This window comes from Macaca fascicularis, chromosome 7, assembly GCF_037993035.2.
Source record: "Macaca fascicularis isolate 582-1 chromosome 7, T2T-MFA8v1.1".
NCBI lineage: Eukaryota > Metazoa > Chordata > Mammalia > Primates > Cercopithecidae > Macaca > Macaca fascicularis.
Window position 1 is genome coordinate 5,791,346 of NC_088381.1, and position 21,435 is coordinate 5,812,780.

The 21,435-nt window shown below is 46.5% G+C and overlaps 1 protein-coding gene and 1 long non-coding RNA gene across 3 annotated transcripts in view; both read left to right on the plus strand.

Annotated features, from left to right (window-relative positions):
• The first annotated feature begins 344 nt into the window (after positions 1-344).
• Positions 345-4,517, plus strand: LOC135971750 (uncharacterized). Its single transcript, XR_010587988.1, has 4 exons — positions 345-529; positions 1,138-1,220; positions 2,649-2,837; positions 3,469-4,517. It is a non-coding gene; the product is annotated as an uncharacterized lncRNA (long non-coding RNA).
• A 1,877-nt stretch (positions 4,518-6,394) lies between these two features.
• LOC135971749 (E3 ubiquitin-protein ligase HERC2-like) overlaps positions 6,395-21,435 on the plus strand; it is a 50,770-nt gene continuing 35,729 nt past the window's right edge. Inside the window, exons 1-5 of one of the 2 annotated variants that reach the window (XM_065547655.1) lie at positions 6,395-9,272; positions 11,557-11,750; positions 16,001-16,180; positions 16,267-16,391; positions 17,743-17,921. In XM_065547655.1, the coding sequence (XP_065403727.1) occupies positions 16,078-16,180; positions 16,267-16,391; positions 17,743-17,921 (407 nt within the window). In that variant the 5' untranslated portion in view covers positions 6,395-9,272; positions 11,557-11,750; positions 16,001-16,077. Of the gene's footprint in view, positions 9,273-11,556; positions 11,751-13,513; positions 14,440-16,000; positions 16,181-16,266; positions 16,392-17,742; positions 17,922-21,435 lie in introns of those variants that run through there. The other variant, XM_065547654.1, reaches the window with a different exon arrangement.

The following is a 21,435-nucleotide window of genomic DNA, read 5'->3' on the forward strand; positions in this document are numbered from 1 at the left end:
GCGCTGGGTTCCCCCAGAGGTGGTTCTGCCTTTCTCCAGGGGTCCTAGGCCTGCGGGGTGGTTTGGTTGTGTTGGTAATCTGTGTGGACTCAACTAACCTGTGGTATCATAAGTGTATACATGCACCGTCAATGTTGTGGACATGTATACAGCAAATTTAGACATTTGTGCAGTCAGTTTATATGCTGCATAAATATATAGATGTGTAGTATAACTGTATCATCGACATGGTCATTTGATGGGCCACACGAGTAAATACCAAAATATAAAGAGTGGTTTTTTATTTTATTAAGGGCTAATTGTGTTACTTTAATTTTTCCCACCATTTCTGAATGTCTGTTTACTTTTCCTTTCTAGCTTTTGTCTGGCCCTCTGAGCCCCAGCGAGAGTTTCCTGAGGTACCTCACCCTTCCCCAAGACAACGAGCTTGCCACTGATCTGGGACAGACCGTGGTTGTCGTCATGGGCCATTTAGACTGTCTGGCTACACCGTTTGCCTCCGCTGTGTAGCGCTCCGACGTCTCATAAGGTGTGTGCAAGAACCACGTTCTCCATGTGTTTTGTGGCTAGTACCACCTCTAGGTTCTCATCCTGGGCCCGTGTGGAGACTTGGTTTTCTGTTATTGATGGGGGAGCTGGCTTGTGGTTTTAAATGTGTTTGCAGTTGAAGGTGTTCCCCGTGTGGAGAGTGAGTGATGAGCAAGCTGAGGTGCACAGGCCTAGGGACCCAACCTGGGGGCCCAGGTTCCAGGTTCAGGTAGCACAGCCCCAGAGAGCTCCCCGTTAGCCACAGCCCCAGGCCCTCCCACCTTCTGCAGGGGGTTCCACAGCCTTCTTTATACTCCGAAGGCGGGCTGTCTTAGTATGTAATGCTGGTTATAGTAGTGACAGTATAATTCTATATTCTATCTGTCATGTAATAGTAATGGTAATAGTAGTGATTTGCGTGTGTGGAGCACCTGTAGGGTGCAGGCCCGCTGAGGACCTCATGCATGCTGTTGTATCTCATTATGTCAAGAGAAAATTGCGTTTGGGAATGGTGGTGAACTTTGCCAGGGTATAACAGTAATCTTAGTTTTGAATAGATTTTTCTAACATTTTATTTCTAATATGAAGAGTATTTATTTTGTTTTACAGTCATTAAAAAAAAGGAGGCCCCATGCAGTGTCCCACGCCTGTAATCCCAGCACTTTGGGAGGCCGAGGTGGATGGATCACAAGGTCAGGATATTGAGACCATCCTGGCGAACATGGTGAAACCCCATTTCAACGAAAAATACAAAAAATTAGCCGGGCGTGGTGGCGGGCGCCTGTAGTCCCAGCTACTCGGGAGGCTGAGGCAGGAGAATGGTTTGAACCCGGGAGGTGGAGGTTGCAGTGAGCTGAGATCCCGCCATTGCACTCCAGCCTGGGCAACAGAGCCACACTTTGTCTCAAAAAAAAAAAAAAAAAAAAAAAATTAGGAATACAGTCACATGGTTCAAAAATCAAACCTAGGCAGAGACACACTGTCGCTTTCCCTGCCCACCCTTCTACCCAGTTTCCCACCTGCTCCCTCTGACTTCTCAGTCTCCTCTGTAACCTCCGTGTTCTCTGGAATGAGTAGCTAGTGGTAGCAGGTTGCATTACTTGTGGTGTGTTTTTTACTAACCATTTGTACTGGAGTACTTTATCAGAGTGTGGCTCTTTGTTTTTATAAAGCAACTTAGTATTCAGTGTGCGGATGTGAGTTTTATGTATCTTTGTTTAGTGAGTCTCTTATTGGTGGACACTTGGGCTTATTGCCACAATGTTGCTATACAAATAGTACTGAGGGCCTGGTGTGGTGACTCACGCTTGTAGTCCCAGCACTTTGGGAGGCCGAGGTGGTGGGATCACCTGAGGTTGGGAGTTTTAGACCAGCCTGGCCAACTTGGAGAAACCCCATCTCTACTAAAACCTACAAAAATTAGCCGGGCATGGTGGCACGTGCCTGTAATCCCAGCTATTTGGGAAGCTGAAGTAGGAGAATCACTTGAACCCGGGAGGCGGAAGTTTCAGTGAGCTGAGATGGCGCCACTGCACTCCAGCCTGGGCAACAAGAGTGAAACTCCTTCTCAAACAACAATAACAACAACAATAAAACAAACACAAATACTGCTGCAGGGCCTGCCCTGGAACACGTGTGCTCCATGTGTGCACGCGTGTGTGCCTGTGCCCATGCGCAGGTGGGGATGCACCTAGTGTGGGCTGGTTGTCACCAGGTTGCTCCTGCACAACTTGGTTTCTCTCACCGCCGACAGGGATGCTGGTCTCCCAGCCTCGCGTGTGGGCATTTGGGATTTTGCCTCCTAAAGCACAAAATGGTGACCCTGATGTAATTTGAGCATTTTAAAGTATATTAGTATTTAAGGGCGTTGATACTACTTTTTAATGGGCTCTGTTAAAATGAAACGCGTTGGAAATGGAAAACTAACCTGTTCAGTCGCTTCATCATACCTGTTAAATGAGGTAGTACGGCATGGTACCAGCTATTTTGATGTTTTGAATCAGCATATTTTCTCTTTATTTGCTTTGTTTTTAGCTTATAATATCTCAGTGTTACTCCCAGCCTTTTTTTTTTTTTCTTTTGCTATTGTAAAAGAAAACATTTACTTTCTTATCTTACAGGGATCATTGCAAGAGGTCATAGGTTGGGGGTTAACAGGATGGAAATACTATGCCAATGTGATTGGTCCGATCCAGTGTGAAGGCCTGGCCAACGTGGGAGTCACACAGATTGCCTGTGCAGAGAAGCGCTTCCTGACTCTGTCACACAATGGCCGTGTGCACACACAGGCCTACAATAGTGACACACTGGTGTGTGTTCTGGGCACTGTGCCTACAGTGTTCCCTTGGCGGGCAGGGTCTGTACTGCAGATGCACAAGCTCTGGTCTTTCTTGAGGCCATTTGATTTGTGAAGATTGAGAAGCTTCTGTTTATTGTATATTATGTTTAATGGTCTCAGCTGTAATATTGTCAAGATTTGGGTTGTGAAGGTTAGGAAGTCCTTACAGTGAAACTTATTGCTAATCGTGAGATTCCCGTTTGTAAACTCATTTTCCATGTGTAAACTCATTTGACTTTGTGGCCAGGCAGGTGACAGATGAGGGAGTTGGGCCTCATGGGGATAATGGCACATTGGGACGTGGCACGTTTTCATTAAAGCGGGGTGTTCCTCCCTGTCGGCTGCACGTCTCTGTCGCAAGGAGTAGCCTGCCCTGCCCCTGCATCGGCTCTGGTCTTGCCGCGGAGCACTTGGAGGCTGCCCGCTGTTCTGTTGGTGCTGGGTGGGAAGGGCTGGAGAGCCGGCCCCGTGGCCCGCAGAGACTTATGCCCCACTTCCGGTTAGAGCAGGCTTTGCTTGGGGATGCACGATAAAGGAGAGCTGTGCTGATTTCATTTTCCTTGAACTGATGATGACTTTTCTTCGTATTTTTCTTTTTTTAGGCCCCACAGCTGGTCCAAGGCCTTGCCTCCAGAAACATTGTAAAAATTGCTGCCCATTCTGATGGTCATCACTGCGTAGCCTTGGCTGCCACTGGAGAGGTGTACTCCTGGGCTTTGGGGACAGCGGATGGCTGGGCCATGGGGACACTGTGTATGTATCGCTCATTCCTGCAGGGACACACTCCTCTTTTATGTTGCCATATCCTCGACAGGCTGGAGCGCAGGAGTGTGTGCAGGTGTTTTCCAGCTGCCCCGACGTGCAGCGCTGGGGTGGAGCGGGACACTGTGATATGCCCCCTCCTTGGTGACGGCTGAGGAACTCTCTGCCCATGTGTGGAAGGCAACGGGATTCAGCCTTTCTGCTCTTCTCCACCCCGTGCAGCCTTGGCCGCCTTCTCTCTACTCAAACCGCATCCCCACTGTGGAGTTTGCCAGAACAAATCCCACAGCACTGTTCCTTCCTTCACAAACAGTTCCCCCTGTCTCCCATAGATAAGGTTGTCTCCCTTTCCTTCAACCATTAGATTATTTTTACAGGAGCGAAAGTCAGCAGTTTCTTCGTAATATCATCCTATTCGGTGGAACCTTTTATTGTGAAAGAACAGAAATAAAGTTGTTATAAATGCCAGGTTGTAAAAATTGGGAGGTCTGCCAGCCCCATGAGTGATGGGAACCCTCTTGTACTTTGCTGTTGTGCGTGGAACTCTGGCATTAGGTTTAAATGAAGGATGTATGTACACACCAACCCAGCAAGCCCATTTCATGCGGGCCGGAGCCCTGAGCAGGGAGCGGACAGTGCAGAACTTGAAATGAGCGTAGTCATGACTGCCCTTGTGTCCCTTGAGAGGAGCCTGGAGGGCAGGGGCCATGCACACCACAGGGTGGAGTTGAGGGCATCATTGCCAATGGCATCTGCTGGGAAGATCCCAAACTGGGAGAAAAGCAGAGTGATGCGCATCGTGTGGTACATGTATGCCAAGCTCAGCACAGCCCAACCCTGACAGTGTTGTAAGGGATTCAGACAAATATAAAATGAGTGAAAAACAAAAGATCAATCTCCGTGGAATTTATAGCTGTTACTCTCACATTGGATCCTAAGGGCTGGGATTGACATGGGGTACACGGGATTTGAAAGGCATTGAGGTACAGGACAGGGTGGTGTGTCTGCTTATTTCCTTTAGGTATTACTGACTTTGTATAAAATATTTCATAGTAAAACAATTCTCAGTGCAGAGTAAGTGCTGGGATGAGTAACTTATCCCTTGTTCTAGGACTTCAAGGAAGGAAGAGAGATCAGTGCAGATGGCAGAAGCTGGAGATAACCTTTTGGGGAAGTTGAAACTTAAGCTGAATAAGGGAGAGGTTGTACTCGGGTAGAGTCATTGGACTGTCGCTGTGTGCGCCTGTGCCACTGTGTGTATTTTGCAAACTAGCAGGTCACAAAGTGAGTAAACCATGCCTTTGGAGAGGCCCGGCTTCTATCAATTCTCAAGAAAATGTCATGCAACATAGGAATGTATTCTGGATCCTAAGAATAGGATATTTTGTTAACTTTGCAATTTCTTCAACTAGTAAGACTTCTCTACCCTAATCCCCACTGCCTCATAGTTTTCATTTGTAAAATACAGACTGCAGAGTGCTGGCTTCATTCCATCCACATTCATTTAACAAATACCTATAAATGTCAGTCAGCTTTGAGGCTTACGTACAACCAGACGACTGAGTTTCAGGTATAGAGTTGGATGGGTTTTGGCCAGTGCCCTCAGCTGGGGAGTTACCACCATCAAGACATGGGGCGTTCCCATCGCTTCCAGGGCCCTGTTTGTACCCTTTGAGTTGATGCCCACTTCCTCCCTCCAGTTCCTGACAACCTCCGATCTGCCCTCTGTTGTTACTATTTTGTCTTTGTCATAACTGAAGGTAAACAAAGCCATACAGTGTGTGGTGTTTCGTTTCTGGCATCTTTCACGTAGCGTGATGTCCTGAGATCCAGCCGCGTTGCTGGGTGTGTGGGTAATTCCTTCCTTCTGTTGCAGATGGACCGTGGTTTTGGGCCATTGTGAAGAAAGCTGCGGTGGACTTTACTGTAGAATTTTTTTTTTTTTTTGAGATGGCGTTTTGCTCTTGTTGCCCCAGTTGGAGTGCAATGGCGTGATCTCAGCTCACTGCAACCTCCGCCACCCGGGTTCAAGCGATTCTCCTGCCTCAGCCTTCCAGTTGGCTGGGATTACAGGGGCCCGCCACCATTCCCAGCTAATTGTGTATTTTTAGTAGAGACGAGGTTTCACCACGTTAGCCAGGCTGGTCTCAAACTCCTGACCTCAGGTGATCCGCCCACCGCAGCCTCCCAAAGTGCTGGGATTACAGGTGTGAGCCACCGTGCCCAGCCTATTGTACAAGTCTTTCACCCTGTTTTTGTAATTCTACTGGATACCATGCTTGGCGTCAGGTTCCAACTTAACAAAAAGTCATGGAGGTGTTAGGTGTTCAAATTCTCTCTTCCTTATTTTATAAGATACGTGGAAGGTGAAACTGGCCTGATGCTCTCATGGTCTCCATTTGGATAGTGAATTTCCTTTGCTAACACTAATAAGAAATAACACCAAGAAGAAGGGCATTCATGTTTATTCCCTTCCTCCCCAAGTTCTCTGGAGGAGCCTAAGGTGATCTCCGCCTTCTCTGGAAAGCAGGCCGGGAAGCACGGGGTGCACATCGCTTGCGGGAGCACTTACAGCGCGGCCATCACTGCCGAGGGGGAGCTGTACACCGGGGGCCACGGAAACTACGGCCGGCCGGGCCACGGTGCGTCTGCCCTGCATGAGTGGGAGCATGCAGCAGGAGGTGGCCTCTCACAGGACTTAGGAACAGCAGTCCTATCTGTTTGAAGGCTCCAGTGAGGACGAGGCCATTCCAATGCTGATAGCTGGGCTTAAAGGACTGAAGGTCATCGATGTGGCGTGTGGGAGTGGGGACGCTCACACCCTGGCTGTCACTGAGAACGGTACATAGAGCTCTCGCCACCCAGGACAGGGCCTCGAGGACACGCATGGCAGCTTCCCTGGAGGAAGTGAGATGAGTACAGTGGGCCTCACGAGGCCGCCCACCCTGTCGTCCAGTGGGTGTGGGGTCAGTGGCATTGGTGAAGAGGCCGCGGTGGTTATATATGTGTATATATATATTTATATTATTTTCTTCCCTATGCTTGCTTTGAGTTTATTTTGCTGTTGTTTATCTAAGTAGTTGAGGTGGGAGCTTATTGATTTGACAGGGCTTGTTTGCCTGGGGCCTGTCAGCAGGTTAGCAGCTGTGTGGGCATTCCTGTGTGGGCATTTTATTTTTTAAGAATGAGAGTTGGGATGGAATGATTGACACTCTGAATTGTCTCTGGTTAGTATTATTACATTTCTTAACGTTCGGCCACTCTTGATTCCGTGTGGTAATCCCTGCTAAGTCTTTCCGTGTTCTGTAGTCTGACGCTGCGGTATCTGCTTGCTTTGAATTTTGCTTTTGGGTTTGTGTTCCTAACTGAGATCATCCTCATCTTTTTTCGAGGGTACATGATGAGGTTTCATGCTTAAAGTGACGTTAATTTTTTAGAAACGACTCGTCTGTCAGTATTGTGGGGCTCTGTCCTTGGCATCTTGTGTGTCTCTGGCGTTGTGGAGTCTTTCTGTGAAATCAGCTGGGACCTGTCAGCTTGCTTTCTCTCCTGCAGAAGTTGAATGGCAGATTGATAATTGAGTGACTTTTGGGCATTTCTTAGGTCAAAGATGAAAAATCATTTCAGATACTTCCCTATATGTATAGGTCCCGCTGCCGTTGCCGGGACAGACATTGTCAGAGCCATCCTGTTTCTGCTACTGTGAGTCCTAGAGCAAAGGTGGTCTCCTCTGAAAGGCTCCTGCTGTCAAGGAGCTTTCAATTGGACATGTCGTCATTTAAAAATATCTATTTTATCGATATCGAGTGAGGGGTAGACCTTAAAATATTTCCTGATTAAAAGTTTTGTGAGGTCTGAGCTGTGTTAGGAGACTAGCTTTGCGTTCTTTAGTGTAGTTGCTACTTTAGGTGAAGTTTGTGATGATATGTTGAGTAAACTGCCTTGAACAGGCTGCGGACAGCGTCTTCCTCACACTGGTGTTTCTTTGGTGCAGATCTTGTAGGGAAGTGTCCCTGCTGTGCTGTTAGTTTCTGAGGCGCCTGTTACGGTAGAAGTATCCTACCCTGCAGTCTGGCCTTGGGGGACAGTGGGAAATAGCCTGGCGGGCTACGTGAACAGCATAATCTTCAGCACAGCGTGTGGAAGTGCACCTCTGATCTCTGTGTGCGGGTCTGCTGTGCTGCTTTCATTGACCACAACATAGTGTGTCATCTCCGGTTTCCGGTTCGCTCGGGGTCGGCCTGCTTTTGCAGGTGGAGTTGTATTGGTGTGCCGGCTTGCCCACTCATTTACGCATTGTCTGTGGCTGCTTTCCTGTGACAGTGGCACAGCTGGGTCGTTGGGACAGAAAGCCCAGAGAGGCTAAAAATATTTACCATCTGATCGTTGAGGAAAATATTTGCCTATCTTTAGTTATTACAAAATAGAATGTGGGAACTTGTGGAGCAATCTGATATCTTCTCTGATTTCTTTTTCCTGATCTTTTACAGTTTTCACCTTTATGTAATTTCACTTTTTTGTTTGTTTGTTTGTTTTTTGGAAGACAGAGTTTCGCTCTGTCACCCAGGCTGGAGTGCAGTGGTGCAGTCTCGGCTCACTGCAACCTCCACCTCCTGGGGTCAGGTAATTCTCATACCTCTGCTGGATTATGGATGTTCACCATCATGCCTGGCTAATTTCTGTATTTTCAGTACAGACAGAGTTTCGTCTTGGTCCCCAGGCTGATCCTGAACTCCAGGGCTCAAGTGATCTGCTGGCCTTGGCCTCCCAGAGTGCTGGGATTACAGGCATGAGCCAGCGTGCCCAGCCTAACAATTTTGGTTTTTAGCAGTTCACTTTCATTAAGTTTTTGCAAAGTTTTCAGCTTATTTTTCACAGTAAAAATAAAACTATTTACTTTTGCAAATGTATTTTATCCCTTTATGTAATATTTAATCAGCTTACATAATTATGCTGATATATGCAGTTGGGAACACGTACAGTGGTACAGTTGACCAGCGGTCAGCACGGTGGCAACAGAAGCAGGCAGGCAAATGGGAGGGTGGTCCGCAAGCGTCTGCAGTGTGCCGGGCCCCAGTTACTGTGTGTCACGGAGGCAGTGGGCCTTTGGTTCTGTGAAGCAGTGAACATTGAGCCCAGGCTAGTAAGAGTCAGGACTTGGTTTTTCATGTAATGAAAACAAAAAGAAAACTCTGCCTTCCCTTTCTTTCTTGCTTCTATATCAACCTCATGTGTCACCTAGATTGCATTTGCTCAGTAGCCTCCCTTGTAGTATTAACTGTGCACACGGGTGGTCTACATTAGTGTGCGTTTTTCATTAGATTATTGTCAGTCATTTAAAATTTTTCATTAAAATGCCCAGTTGTTATTTAAATGCATTTGTATTTTTTCGGGCAAGTGTGGTCCTGGGGAGATGGTGACTGTGGTAAATTGGGCAGAGGTGGTAGTGATGGCTGCAAAACCCCAAAGCTGATTGAAAAGCTTCAAGACTTGGATGTGGTCAGAGTCTGCTGTGGAAGTCAGTTTTCCATCGCTTTGACGAAAGATGGCCAAGTTTATTCATGGGGAAAAGGTGACAACCAGAGACGTGGACACGGACCAGAGGGACATGTTCGTTATCCAAAACTCTTAGAAGGCTTGCGAGGTGAGTGCAAACGTAAACTGTTAAAACCCTTCAGGACGGTTTTTTTAGTGATGTTTTAAAGTTTGCAGGTTTTGTGTTCTTGACCCGACATTCCGTGAATGGACAGTCATGAGAAACTTTGACAGCCGGCTGGGCGCGGTGGCTCAAGCCTGTAATCCCAGCACTTTGGGAGGCCGAGACGGGTGGATCACGAGGTCAGGAGATCGAGACCATCCTGGCTAACACGGTGAAACCCCGTCTCTACTAAAAAATACAAAAAACTAGCCGGGCGAGGTGGCGGGTGCCTGTAGTCCCAGCTGCTCGGGAGGCTGAGGCAGGAGAATGGCGTAAACTTGGGAGGCGGAGCTTGCAGTGAGCTGAGATCCGGCCACTGCACTCCAGCCTGGGTGACAGAGTGAGACTCTGTCTCAAATAAATAAATAAATAAATAAATAATTTTAAAAATTTAAAAAATTTTTAAAAAAAGAAACTTTGACAGCCGGCTTGGTACAGGGATTGATACTAATTGGAAAGTGGGTGTGTCTCTATTACAAATGACTTTGAATTATTCTTACCAAGTTTAATTTAAACACATTGAGTTTTACAAACATCGCCACTTTCCGTGGCAGGCACCCATTCGTCCCTCAGCAGGCTGGACTCAGGAAGGGTTCCCTCTGCGTGATGAGGTCACCTGTACTTGTACTGCAGACACACTGAGACCGTGAGGGTGCGTTGTGCTGTGGGGCCACATTGGGAGGTGGGATTGGGTCCACCTGGGACGCTCTGATGTGAACTCGTCCTTGGTGGGGGCTTCCTGCTTGCTCAGTTGCAAAGGTGTCCCGCATGCATTGTAGTTGGAGGGAACAGATGGAAGCCGAGGTGTGTAGATATGAGTGCCGGCGCCTTCAGTGTGGGCTGCGGGTGCAGGCAGAGAGGATGGGGGCCTCCGCAAGAAGACCCTGAAATTCTTCTATGGTGTTCTTCCTAGGGATGTTACGCTGCAGGAAGTTGGGGTGGGGGCCATCAAAACTGTGATGGCGGAGGGATTTTTCTAAGGCAAAACTGGACTTTTCTGTGCCACTTGGCCTAGTGGTTGGGAGGTAGTCTTCATCCAAGTCGAGAACTGGGGAAGGGCAGGCAAGCTGACAAGAAAGTAGGGAAGAAGGGAAAAGGCAGCGACAGGTACATCAGATGGACTCTTCAGGGTTCTCTCACCGGGGTGGGCGGCCTTTTTCTTAAAGGGCCGGATTGTATTTGAAGCAGGCGGACGTGGCTGTGTTCCAACACCAGCGTCTTCACAGAAGCAGGCCTTGGGCTGCGCTCTGTGTGGGGGCTGTAGTTCGTTGGGTCCTGGTACTGCACACATTGTTTGTGTGTTTGCTTCTTTACCAAGTGGGTTTGGAAGTGGGACTTTTAAGTGAGACTTGCCAGTTCCTTTCTCCATGAGTTTTGTTTTAACGCATGTTAGTATCTTGATGACTGAGAGTTTTGTGTGCCCATACGTTATGTATTATGTTCTGAGCTTCTGAGATAAGTGATGTTTTAATTTCATGTGCCTTCTTATTTATATTCTCCTCCATTAGTATAGGAAAGCTACGACGGTCTTTAGATATAGAAATCGTTTACTTTGAAAGTATTTAAATTACTGTTGATAAACACCTTTTGTTGTTGCTGATGTTAACTTATGGTAGGATCCTAGGATAGAATTGTTCCCCTTACTGCAGTGTGGTTTTTCAACTGAATTATTTTACATGTTGACATTCCTGAGAAACACCCTTTGTGTTGGCCATGTTAGATTTACCAGAAAGGAAAAATAGAATATTTTGTGTTCCTGGTAAACACAATTAATAAGTGTTTAAATAGAAAGAATGTTTTAAATATTGATATCACCTAACTCTGAGAGAAAAATAGATTTCCTCTTAGGAAGCCTTCCTCAGTGAAGAGTGTGCTGTGTATTATTATATCTGGGATGGGAGAATATGATCTAATAGTTAATTAAAAGCACCTTGTTTCTCTCTGAATGAAAATCTGAATGAGGAGGAGAAAAGAGAATAGGTTCTTTTCATATCCTAGCATTATGATCTTTGTAGGCCGTGGGTCCTAACAAATTGTAGCTAACAAAATACAGGAGTTCTAATAACACACCCAAATCAAATGAATTGTGCTTAATATTAAAGCAACAGATTATCCTCAAGAAGTTAATATTAAAAGCTTTCTGACCTGAATGGCCGAGTGGAAATACCTGTCTTTCTTGCAGCAGAAGTCCTAGGCTTGAAGCTGCATCTGCATCCCTCTTTCCTTGTAGGGAAGAAGGTGATTGATGCGGCTGCCGGCTCCACCCACTGCCTGGCTCTGACTGAGGACAGCGAGGTCCACAGCTCAGGGAGCAAGGACCAGTGCCAGCACTTTGACACCTTGCGCGTGACCAAGCCAGAACCTGCAGCATTGCCGGGACTGGACACCAAACACACAGTGGGAATTGCCTGTGGGCCTGCCCAGGTACGGAATATAGAGCTTGATTTGGTGTTTAGGAGGATTTTGGTTTCCAGTTGTTCATTACCAGTATATAGAAAATACCACTGAGTTTTGTTTGCTGTTCTTACATCCCACAGTTGTGCTAAACTCATTTATTATGAACTTCATTGTCGTTTCCTTGGGTTTTCTTCATGAACAATTATACTGTCTGTATAGAGGGGCAGTTCCATTTCTTCCTTTCCAGTCTGCCTGCCTTTTATGTCTTTTCCCGGCCTGGTTGCCCTGGCCAGGACTTGCGGTGTGAAGCTGAGTAGGAGAGGGGACAGTGGGCGCCCCGCCTAGTTCCGGACTGTAGGGGAGGGCAGTTCAGTCTTTCACCATCGGCTGTGATGTTGGCTGCGGGTGTTTATGTAGATGCCTTATTCCCAGATTAAGGCAATTTCTTTAATTCCCCCTTTTAGAAGCTTTTAAAAAATCCTGAATGGATGTTAAAATTTGTTAAATGCTTTTAATCATCTCAAATGAAATGGTCCTGCAGTTTTCCTTCTTTAGTGTGTTAATATGGGATATTATATTGATGATTTTTACTTTTTTTTTCTTAAACTTTTTTTTTTCTTCCTTAGACATAAGGTTTTACTATGTTGCCCAGGCTGGTCTTGAACTCCTGAGCTCAAGTGATCTGCCTGCCTTGGCCTCCCAAAGTGCTGGGATTACAGGTGTGAGACACTGCACCAGCCTGATTTTTAAATACTGACCAAGCCTCGTATTCCTGGGATGCACATCACTTGGCCACAATTTACCACCCTATTTCTTTTCTTTTCTTTTCTTTTTTTTTTTTTTTTTTTTTTGAGACAGAGTCTCGCGCCGTCACCCAGGCTGGAGTACATTGGTGCAATCTCAGCTCTCTGCAACCTCTGCCTCCTGGGTTCAAGCAATTCTCCTGCCTCAGCCTCCTGAGTAGCTCGGATTACAGGTGTGCACCACCACGCCTGGCTAATTTTTGTTTTTTTTTTTTTTTTTTTTTTTTGGTAGAGATGGGGTTTCATCATATTGGCCAGCCTGGTCTCCAGCTCCAGACCTCAAGTGACCCACCCTCCTTGGCATCCCAAAGTGTTGGGATTAGAGGCGTGAACCACCACGCCCGGTCCTGTTCTGTTTCTATCTTGCTAACTTTGACTTGCTAACACGTTGTTGAGGATTTTTCTGTTGATGCTCATCAGGGATGTTGGTTTGTGGTTGTCTTTCTTTGTATTATACTGTCTCGTCTGACTTTCTGTCAGGGGGAACCTGACGTTATACAAAGTATTGGCGTGTATTCCCTCTGTTTCCGTTTTCTATAAGGGATTGTGTAGAATTAGTGTTATTTCTTCTTTAAATGTTTTTGAATCCATCTGAGCCTGGAGATTTCTTTCTATAAGATTTTACGCCAGGCGCAGTGGCTCATGCCGGTAATCCCAGCACATTGGGAGGCCGAGGCGGGTGGATCATCTGAGGTCAGGAGTTTGAGACCAGCCTGGCTAACATGTTGAAACCCCATTTCTACTAAAAATAAAAAAAATCAGTCGAGCTTGGTGGCATGCACCTGTAATCCCAGCTACTCAGGAGGCCAAGGCAGGAGAATCGCTTGAACCCGGGAGGCGGAGATTGCAGTGAGCCGGGATCGCACCATTGCACTCCAGCTTGGGCAACAAGAGCGAAACTCCAGCTCAAGGGAAGAAAAAAAAGATTTTACAAATTCCATTTCTTTAACAGATCTAGAACTATTCAGATTACCTGTTTGTTTCTAGGAGGATTTTCCTGGTTTGTGGCGCTCAGACATGGCTTTACTTATCTACATGGTCTGATGTGTACGTGTCGAGTTTTGCGTGGTGTCTCTTGCTAACCTGTCTGACGTCTGTGGGGCCTGCAGTGATGTCCCTTCATTCATTCCTGATGCTGAGAAGTTGTATCTTTTCTGCTTTTTTCTTTCTCAGTTTTGCTAGAGTTTTTTAATTTTGTTGATCTTTTCAAAGAACAATCTTTTAGTTTCATTAATTGTTCCCTTGCTTTTTCCTTTCAATCTCATTGATTTCTGCTTTTATCTTGTCATTTTTCCCTTTGGCTTGTTTTGCGTTCACTTTGCTCTTTTTCTAGTTTCTTAAGGTAGAAACGTAGATTGCTGATTTACATCTATCTTTTTTGTAATATATAATCATTTGAGGCTATAAATTTTCCTCTAAGCAGTGCTTTAATTAAACCCACAAATTTTGGTGTGTTTTCATTTATGTTCAAAATATTTTGTAATTTCTCTTGAGAATTGTTCTTTGACCCATGGATTATTATTATTTTTTTTTTTCAAGATGGAGTTTCATTGTTGTTGCCCAGGCTGGAGTGCAATGACATGATCTCGGCTCACTGCAACCTCTGTCTCTCGGGTTCAAGTGATTCTCCTGCCTCAGCCTCCTGGTTAGCTGGGACTACAGGTGCCCGCCACCATGCCCAGCTAATTTTTTTGTATTTTCACTAGAGATGGGGTTTCTCCATGTTGGCCAGGCTAGTCTTGAACTCCTGGCCTCAGGTGATCCCCCCACCTTGGCCTCCCACAGTGTTGGGATTACAGGCGTGAGCCACTGCACCCAACCTGACCCATAGATTATTAAGTATGTTTTTAAATTTTGAAATGTTTGCAGATTGTTCTGTTAATGATTTCTTAGGGAAAGCCAACTGTATATGATTTCATTTATTTTAAATGTGTCAAGATTTATGTCTCAGGATATGTTCTCTCTTAGCAAACATTCTGTATGTGCTTAAAAAGTATATGTATGGTTCAGGCGCGGTGGCTCACGCCTGTAATCCCAGCACTTTGGGAGGCGAAGGCAGGCAGGTCACGAGGTCAGGAGATCGAGACCATCCTGGCTAATACGGTGAAACCCCGTCTCTACTAAAAATACAAAAAAATTAGCCGGGCGTGGTGGTGGGCGCCCGTATTCCTGGCTACTCAGGAGGCTGAGGCAGGAGAATGGCGTGAAGCCAGGAGGCGGAGCTTGGAGAGAGCCGAGATCTTGCCACTGCACTCCAGCCTGGGCAACAGAGCGAGACTCCATCTCAACAACAACAACAAAAAGTATATGTATTTTGCTGTTGTTGGATGAAGTGTTCTGTAAATTAGATCCAATTTGTCAATGGTATTCTACAGATCTCCTAGATTTTTGCCGATGACTTGTTCTCTCACTGTGAAAGGTAGTGTGTGTGTTCTATGCGTCTAACAATTCATTGTCTAGTTAGAGTTGCTATTGTACTGGGCGGTTAGAGGGATGATAGGTGATAATGTAAGGCGGCTCCATCACACATGCTGGGGACTCCTGTGGAACAGACCAGCAGCTGCATTTGGAGATTCATTTTCGATTGTCGCGTTTCCTCTTAGAGCTTTGCCTGGTCATCGTGTTCTGAGTGGTCCATTGGCCTCCGTGTCCCTTTTGTGGTGGACATTTGCTCAGTGACTTTTGAGCAGCTGGATCTCCTGCTGCGGCAGGTGAGTGAGGGGGTGGACGGCTCCGCGGACTGGCCCCCGCCCCAGGAGAAAGAGTGCGTGGCCGTGGCAACGCTGAATCTTTACGACTTCAGGTGTTCACAATTTCCCTTCTTCTTACTCCTTTTATAAGTGTCTTAGGGATTTGTAAGAAGGTTTAGGTATTTTGAAGGGCATGGGTTTTAGCCTATTCGGTGAAGTATTTTAAAGTAAGATTGTAATACGCTCATAATGGATGCGAGGCTGAAACAACTTGATCTGGTTATTTTATGTTTGTGGTGGAAGTCAGCCTCAGCATGCAGGAAGAGCATGCATGGATTGTGTTATTTTTGTTATGATGAGTGTGTCAGCATTCTTCCTGTTTTACTGTTGTTGTGTGTGGAGAAGTGACTGGGTGAGATCACAGGTGATGGGGGGAGGCGGTGCTCAGCTGAGAGACCAGTGTTGGCCCCTCTCTCCTCTGTGCTGTGAAAACCCTGCTCCAGGAGTGTCCAGTCTTTTGGTTTCCCTGGGCCACGCTGGAAGAATTGTCTTGGGCTACACATAAAATACACTAACGATAGCTGATGAGCTTAAAAACAAATCACAAAACATATCTCATACGTTACTTTATCTATTTAAATAATACTTGAAAGTGAGTTTATTTCGTGTTTAATAAGACTTTGAAATTCACTCATTTTGAGGGGTTCTAAGTGAAAATTGTTTTTCTCCTGTCAGTTGCATGCTGCCATTAGTCACCAGGTTGACCCTGAATTGTGTGGTTTAGGTCTGGGCAGCGTCCTCCTGAACAGCCTGAAGCAGACGGTGGTGACCCTGGCCAGCAGCACGGGCGTGCTGAGCACCATGCAGTCGTCCGCCGAGGCCATGCCGCAGAGTGGCTGGTCCGTGCTGCTGCCCAGCACCGAGGAGCGGGCCCGGGCACTCTCTGCTCCCCTGCCCTGCGCAGGTGGGCTTGGGGAAGGAACAGGAGAGGGCATGGGTCGGGGTGCTGGGAGGGGATGGCGTTTCATTCAAATTGGCACACACTTTCAGTTTCAGGCAATGACGTGAACATAAGTCAAGGTTGTCAATTCATGAGTGATCTTCTGGTGGGCAGCTTGGTGGCTGCTGGAGAGTTGGAGTCAGCCTTATATGCAGCCATTACTGCAGAGATCGAGGTATGGCCTTGGAGGCACACATGACCTGATGGTGCTCTGAGATCGGAAATACCACACTCACACGCGAAGAATAACTGAAAACAGTAAAACTAAACTTGTCTCATATCCAAGTATTTTTTTAAATTCTTTTATGTGCTAACTTAAACAATTACTGAGATATGATTTAATTGTGCAATCCTGGGTTTTTGTCTGTTTCAGTGAAGTTAACAGGTAACCTGTCCATCACGTAGACTGTTCCCATCACCCGGAAAGATCCCTGTGCCCCTTGGCACTCGCAACGGGGACGCTCCCCTGCCCTCAGATGAGATTCATTTTCCTGCTCTGAGTGTTGCACCAATGTAGCTGCAGAGGCTGCACTCTTTCCTGCGTTGCCTTGGAGAAGGATTTTCGGATTCACTCACACTGTTGTGTGTCTTGTGACTTGGTTTTTATTATTGGGAAGTTTTCCATTTTATAGGTGCAGTGCTGGTTGTTAGTTCATTCTCCTATTGAAGGACATTTAATTGTTTTTTGTTTGTTTTATTTATTTTTTTTTTTGAGACAGGGTCTTGCTCTGTCACCCAGGCTGGATACAGTGACCTGATCTTGGCTCACTGCAGCCTGGTCCTCCTCAGTTCAAACGATCCTCCCACCTCGGCCTCCTGTGTTGCAGGGACCACAGTCAGGTCACGATGCCCGGCTAGTTTTTTGATTTTTTTGTAGAGACAAGGTTTCACTATGTTGCACAGGTTGGTCTCGAACTCCTGAGCTCAAGTGATCCCCCAACCTTGGCCTCCCAAAGTGTTGGGATTACAAGCGTGAGCCACCGCGCCCAGGCTTTCTGGTTTTTGGCCGTGTAGAGCTGCCACGATTGTGCTTTGTGCAAGTACTTCAGTGAACATATGTTCTCCCTTAGGGTAAACACTTGGAGTGGAATTTGTTAGGTCCTGGGGTAAGTAGCTGTTCATGGTTTCCCAGAGTGGCTTTGCCGTTTACACTTGAACCAGTGTGTGTGAGAATTCTAGCTTCTTGTCCTCACAAAGCAGCTGGATGCTGCGTGTGTGGGGCGGATCCCATGGGTGTTTGTGAGAGCCAGGAGCAGGGTTAAGGATTTTAGGGACTTCACAGAAGGAGGCTGGAGAGCATCAGCAGAGGCCGCCTGGACCTTGGATCTGTAAAAAGAAGACACTGAAACTGCACAACTGAGTTGGGGTTTCCAACAGGGCAGGTGTGGGCCTTACGTGGGTAGGTGTGTGCGGTGGCACTCACAGGCTGGGATAGCTTGGCCCTGGGGTCAGGGCTCAGCCAGCCTGTGTGCCTTCACACCTGCTAATGAGATCCCTTGTAAACAGTGTCCGTTTATGAATTCCAGGTTATTGAAGCCCAAAAAGAAGCACAGAAGGAAAAAGAAGTTGATGAACAGGAAGCAAATGCCTCAACATTTCATAGAAGCAGGACTGCGTTGGATAAAGACCTTGTTAATATGGGAATCTGTGAGTCTTCTGGCAAACGGTGTTTACCTCTGGTTCAGCTCGTACAACAGCTTCTTAGGTAAATCGTATTAGCTGTATTGTATTGTATTGTATTGTATTGTATTGTATTGTGTTGTATTGTGTTGTATTGTATTGTATTGTATTTATTTACTTTTTTTTTTTTTTTTTTTGAGGCAGAGTTTCGCTTTTGTTACCCAGGTTGGAGTGCAGTGGTGCAATCTTGACTCACCACAACCTCCGCCTCCCAGGTTCAAGCGATTCTTCTGCCTCAGCCTCCTGACAAGCTGGGATTACAGGCGTGTGCCACTGCACCCGGCTAATTTTGTAGTTTTAGTGGAGATGGAGTTCCTTCACGTTGGTCAGGCTGGTCTTGAACTCCTGACCTCAAGTGATCCTCACGCCTTGGGCTCCCAAAGTGTTGGGATTATAGGCATTAGCCACCACGCCCGGCCTATTTATTTACTTATTAAAGCTTTTTTTTTTTTTTTTTTTTTTTTTTGAGACAGAGTCTTGCTCTGTTGTCCAGGCTGGAGTGCAGTGTCACGATCTTGGCTCACTGCAACCTCTGCCTCCTGGGTTCAAGCTATTCTCCTGCCTCAGCCTCCCGAGTAGCTGGGACTACAGGCATCTGCAACCACACCTGGCTGATTTTTGTATTTTTAGTAGAGACACGTTTTCAGCATATTGGTTCAGGCTCGCCTCCAACTCCTGACCTCAGGTGATCCACCTGCGTTGGCCTCTCAAAATGTTGGGATTACAGGCGTTAGCCACTGTGCCTGGCCTGTATTGTGTTTTAATAGGTGATTATTGGTTTTCATATTAAGATAGTGAAATCCAGCACAAGGATCTCAAAAATCTGATGATGGAAGGAATATTCTGAAAATTATCTAGTACAGATGTTAGGATAAAGAGCAGACCTTTTTCAACATAGGTGAGAGGAGAATTTGGAGGGTATGATGATATTCAAAAGTTTTTCACAGAAGAGAAATTGAGGTGTGCAGTAAACATGTAAAAAGATTCTTAGTAATAAGCACGTGGATGCAAATAAAAATCATCATGGAAGGTTATTTTTAAAAGTGGTTCTATCATTGCCTCACTTTATATACTACAGAGTTATACATACTACTTTGTAAGGTAATTTTTCTTTTCAAAACTAAAGTCAATGTGAAATACTGGTGAGCATTGTTTTTGAAGGCCGGACTAGGAGGAGGTGGGAAGAAGTCAGACTCAGCCAGTGGACAGAGGCTAACCTTGGCAGAAACCAAAACGGTCAGGCAGTGTTGTGTAAAAATGATCGCTCAAGAGGAGCGGAAGAGCAAGGTGATTTGTGAGAGAGATTTATTAGACAATGAAACACATTTATACCTCTATTTCATAAAAGTCTGCTGTTTGTAAACTCGTGCTCCTGATTTTTGTTTCTACACATAGAGAAAGCAGGGCCTTGGCAGGTTGGATCAGGCAGCCGAGCACAGAGCAGGGAGCCCTGGGCAGTGGCCCCAGCTCTCAGCTGGCCTGTTCATGGGGCCATGGTAGGTCTGCAGCGTGGGGTGGGCCTGCAGCGTGGGGTGAGCCTGCAGCGTGGGGTGGGCCTACAGCGTGGAGTGGGCCTGCCGTCCACAGCCAGAAAAATGAACTTAGTGGACACAAGTGCTGGGATTACAAGCATGAGCCACTGAACCCGGCTATTATTACAATTAATTTCATGTGGTTTTTTTTTTTTTTTTTTTTTTTTTGAGACGGAGTCTCGCTCTGTTGCCCAGGCTGGAGTGCAGTGGCCGGATCTCAGCTCACTGCAAGCTCCGCCTCCCGGGTTCACGCCATTCTCCTGCCTCAGCCTCCCGAATAGCTGAGACTACAGGCGCCCGCCACCTTGCCTGGCTAGTTTTTTTTTTTTTTTTTTTTTGTATTTTTTAGTAGAGACGGGGTTTCACCGTGTTAGCCAGGATGGTCTCGATCTCCTGACCTCGTGATCCGCCCGTCTCGGCCTCCCAAAGTGCTGGGATTACAGGCTTGAGCCACCGTGCCCAGCCTCATGTGGTTTTTTGTTTGGTTTGTTTTGCTTTTTTCCCCTGAGATGGAGCCTCACTCTGTTGCCCGGACTGGAGTGCAGTGGCAGGATCTCAGCTCACTGCAGGCTCTGCCTCCTGGGTTCAAATGATTCTCCTGCCTCAACCTCCTGAGTGGCTGGGACTAAAGATGCGTGCCACCATACCTGGCTAATTTTTGTACTTTTAGTAGAGATGGGGTTTCACCATGTTGGCTGGGGTGGTCTTGAACTCCCAACCTCAGTTACTCTGCCCCCCCGGCTTCCCGAAATGTTGGGATTACAGGTGTGAGCCACCGCACCTGGCCATGTTTATTAAGACAGCTAAGAACATGTTGAATTGCACCTGTGGCTCCACTGGTGTTCTGGGCAGGTGGCTTTGTGCTGTCCACACAGGTTGTCTCCTGTGTCTTCATCTTCGCTGCGTGTGACTCTTTGGTTCTTTTGGCACGTGGGGTCCCGTATGGGACATTGGTTCTACAGTTGATTTATAATAAGGATGTACCTACTAAAAAAATAGAATAGAAACAAACATAGTTATCACCTCAGCAAAATTTTGTAAAATAGAAAAAGAAAAATGCATTCACAGCTTTTCAGTAGCCGATAGTCCAGACCGTTTCATAAGCGTGGATAATATGTCCGTCTCCCACACCGATAGACAATGTTTTCTCACCTTAAGTGTTTGTGATCGAAGGATTCTTGATGTGTTGACTTGGCGGATGCGGTTCTTGAACAGTAGTTTCTCTAAAGATTGTAAGAGACTTTTGGGTACATTTCATGTCCTTTTTTCCCTTGGAAGACCTGGGTTGAAGAAATTGCTGCTTGCTAAAAATAAGCCGTGAAATGGATTTCAGAGTAACTCTTTAGTTACATGCCGGCCAGGAGCCACAGAACACCATTTCCATTTGAAAATAGAGCTCTGTGAAGTTTTTGTAAGTAGTAAACCCCATCAGAATTACACGTTTTGATTATGGCTCTAAATTTTATATGAACGAAATAAATTAAAAATGTCACTCTATTGTATTACTGTCTCTTGCTCCTTCAGGTGTAGCTTCCATGCTAGATTCTAGCCCTGTTTCTTGTGTTACAGTGGGGTTATCCAGGCAGGTTATCAGGTAGTGAGGCTGAAAGGTGATGTCGAATGGTGTGGTGAGCCCAGTGGGGGCGCAACCTTGTGTGTGTGATGAGGGCCTGTGGGTTGCTGTGGGATTCCCAAACCCTGGCTCCTCTGTCTCCTGCTTCTGTCCTTACTCACACTGCTGGTAGTTTTCTCATGTGCACCACAATGCAAGTGGGATTGACAAGCCTGCTGTCACATTAGGAACCTGAGTTAAAGTGGACCTGAAAGCATGTCTTCCTTCACCCTTGATGTTGTGCAGAGAGCCACTTGTGCGCCTGGCTCAAAGGGGCGGGTCTGGAACCAGGCCCTGGTTCGGCTCTCCTCCCCTCCATGTTGCCCTGTCCTGTCTGATTTGCTTTCACACTGACATGAGTTACTTTCCTCGGCCTCCCAAAGTGCTGGGATTAC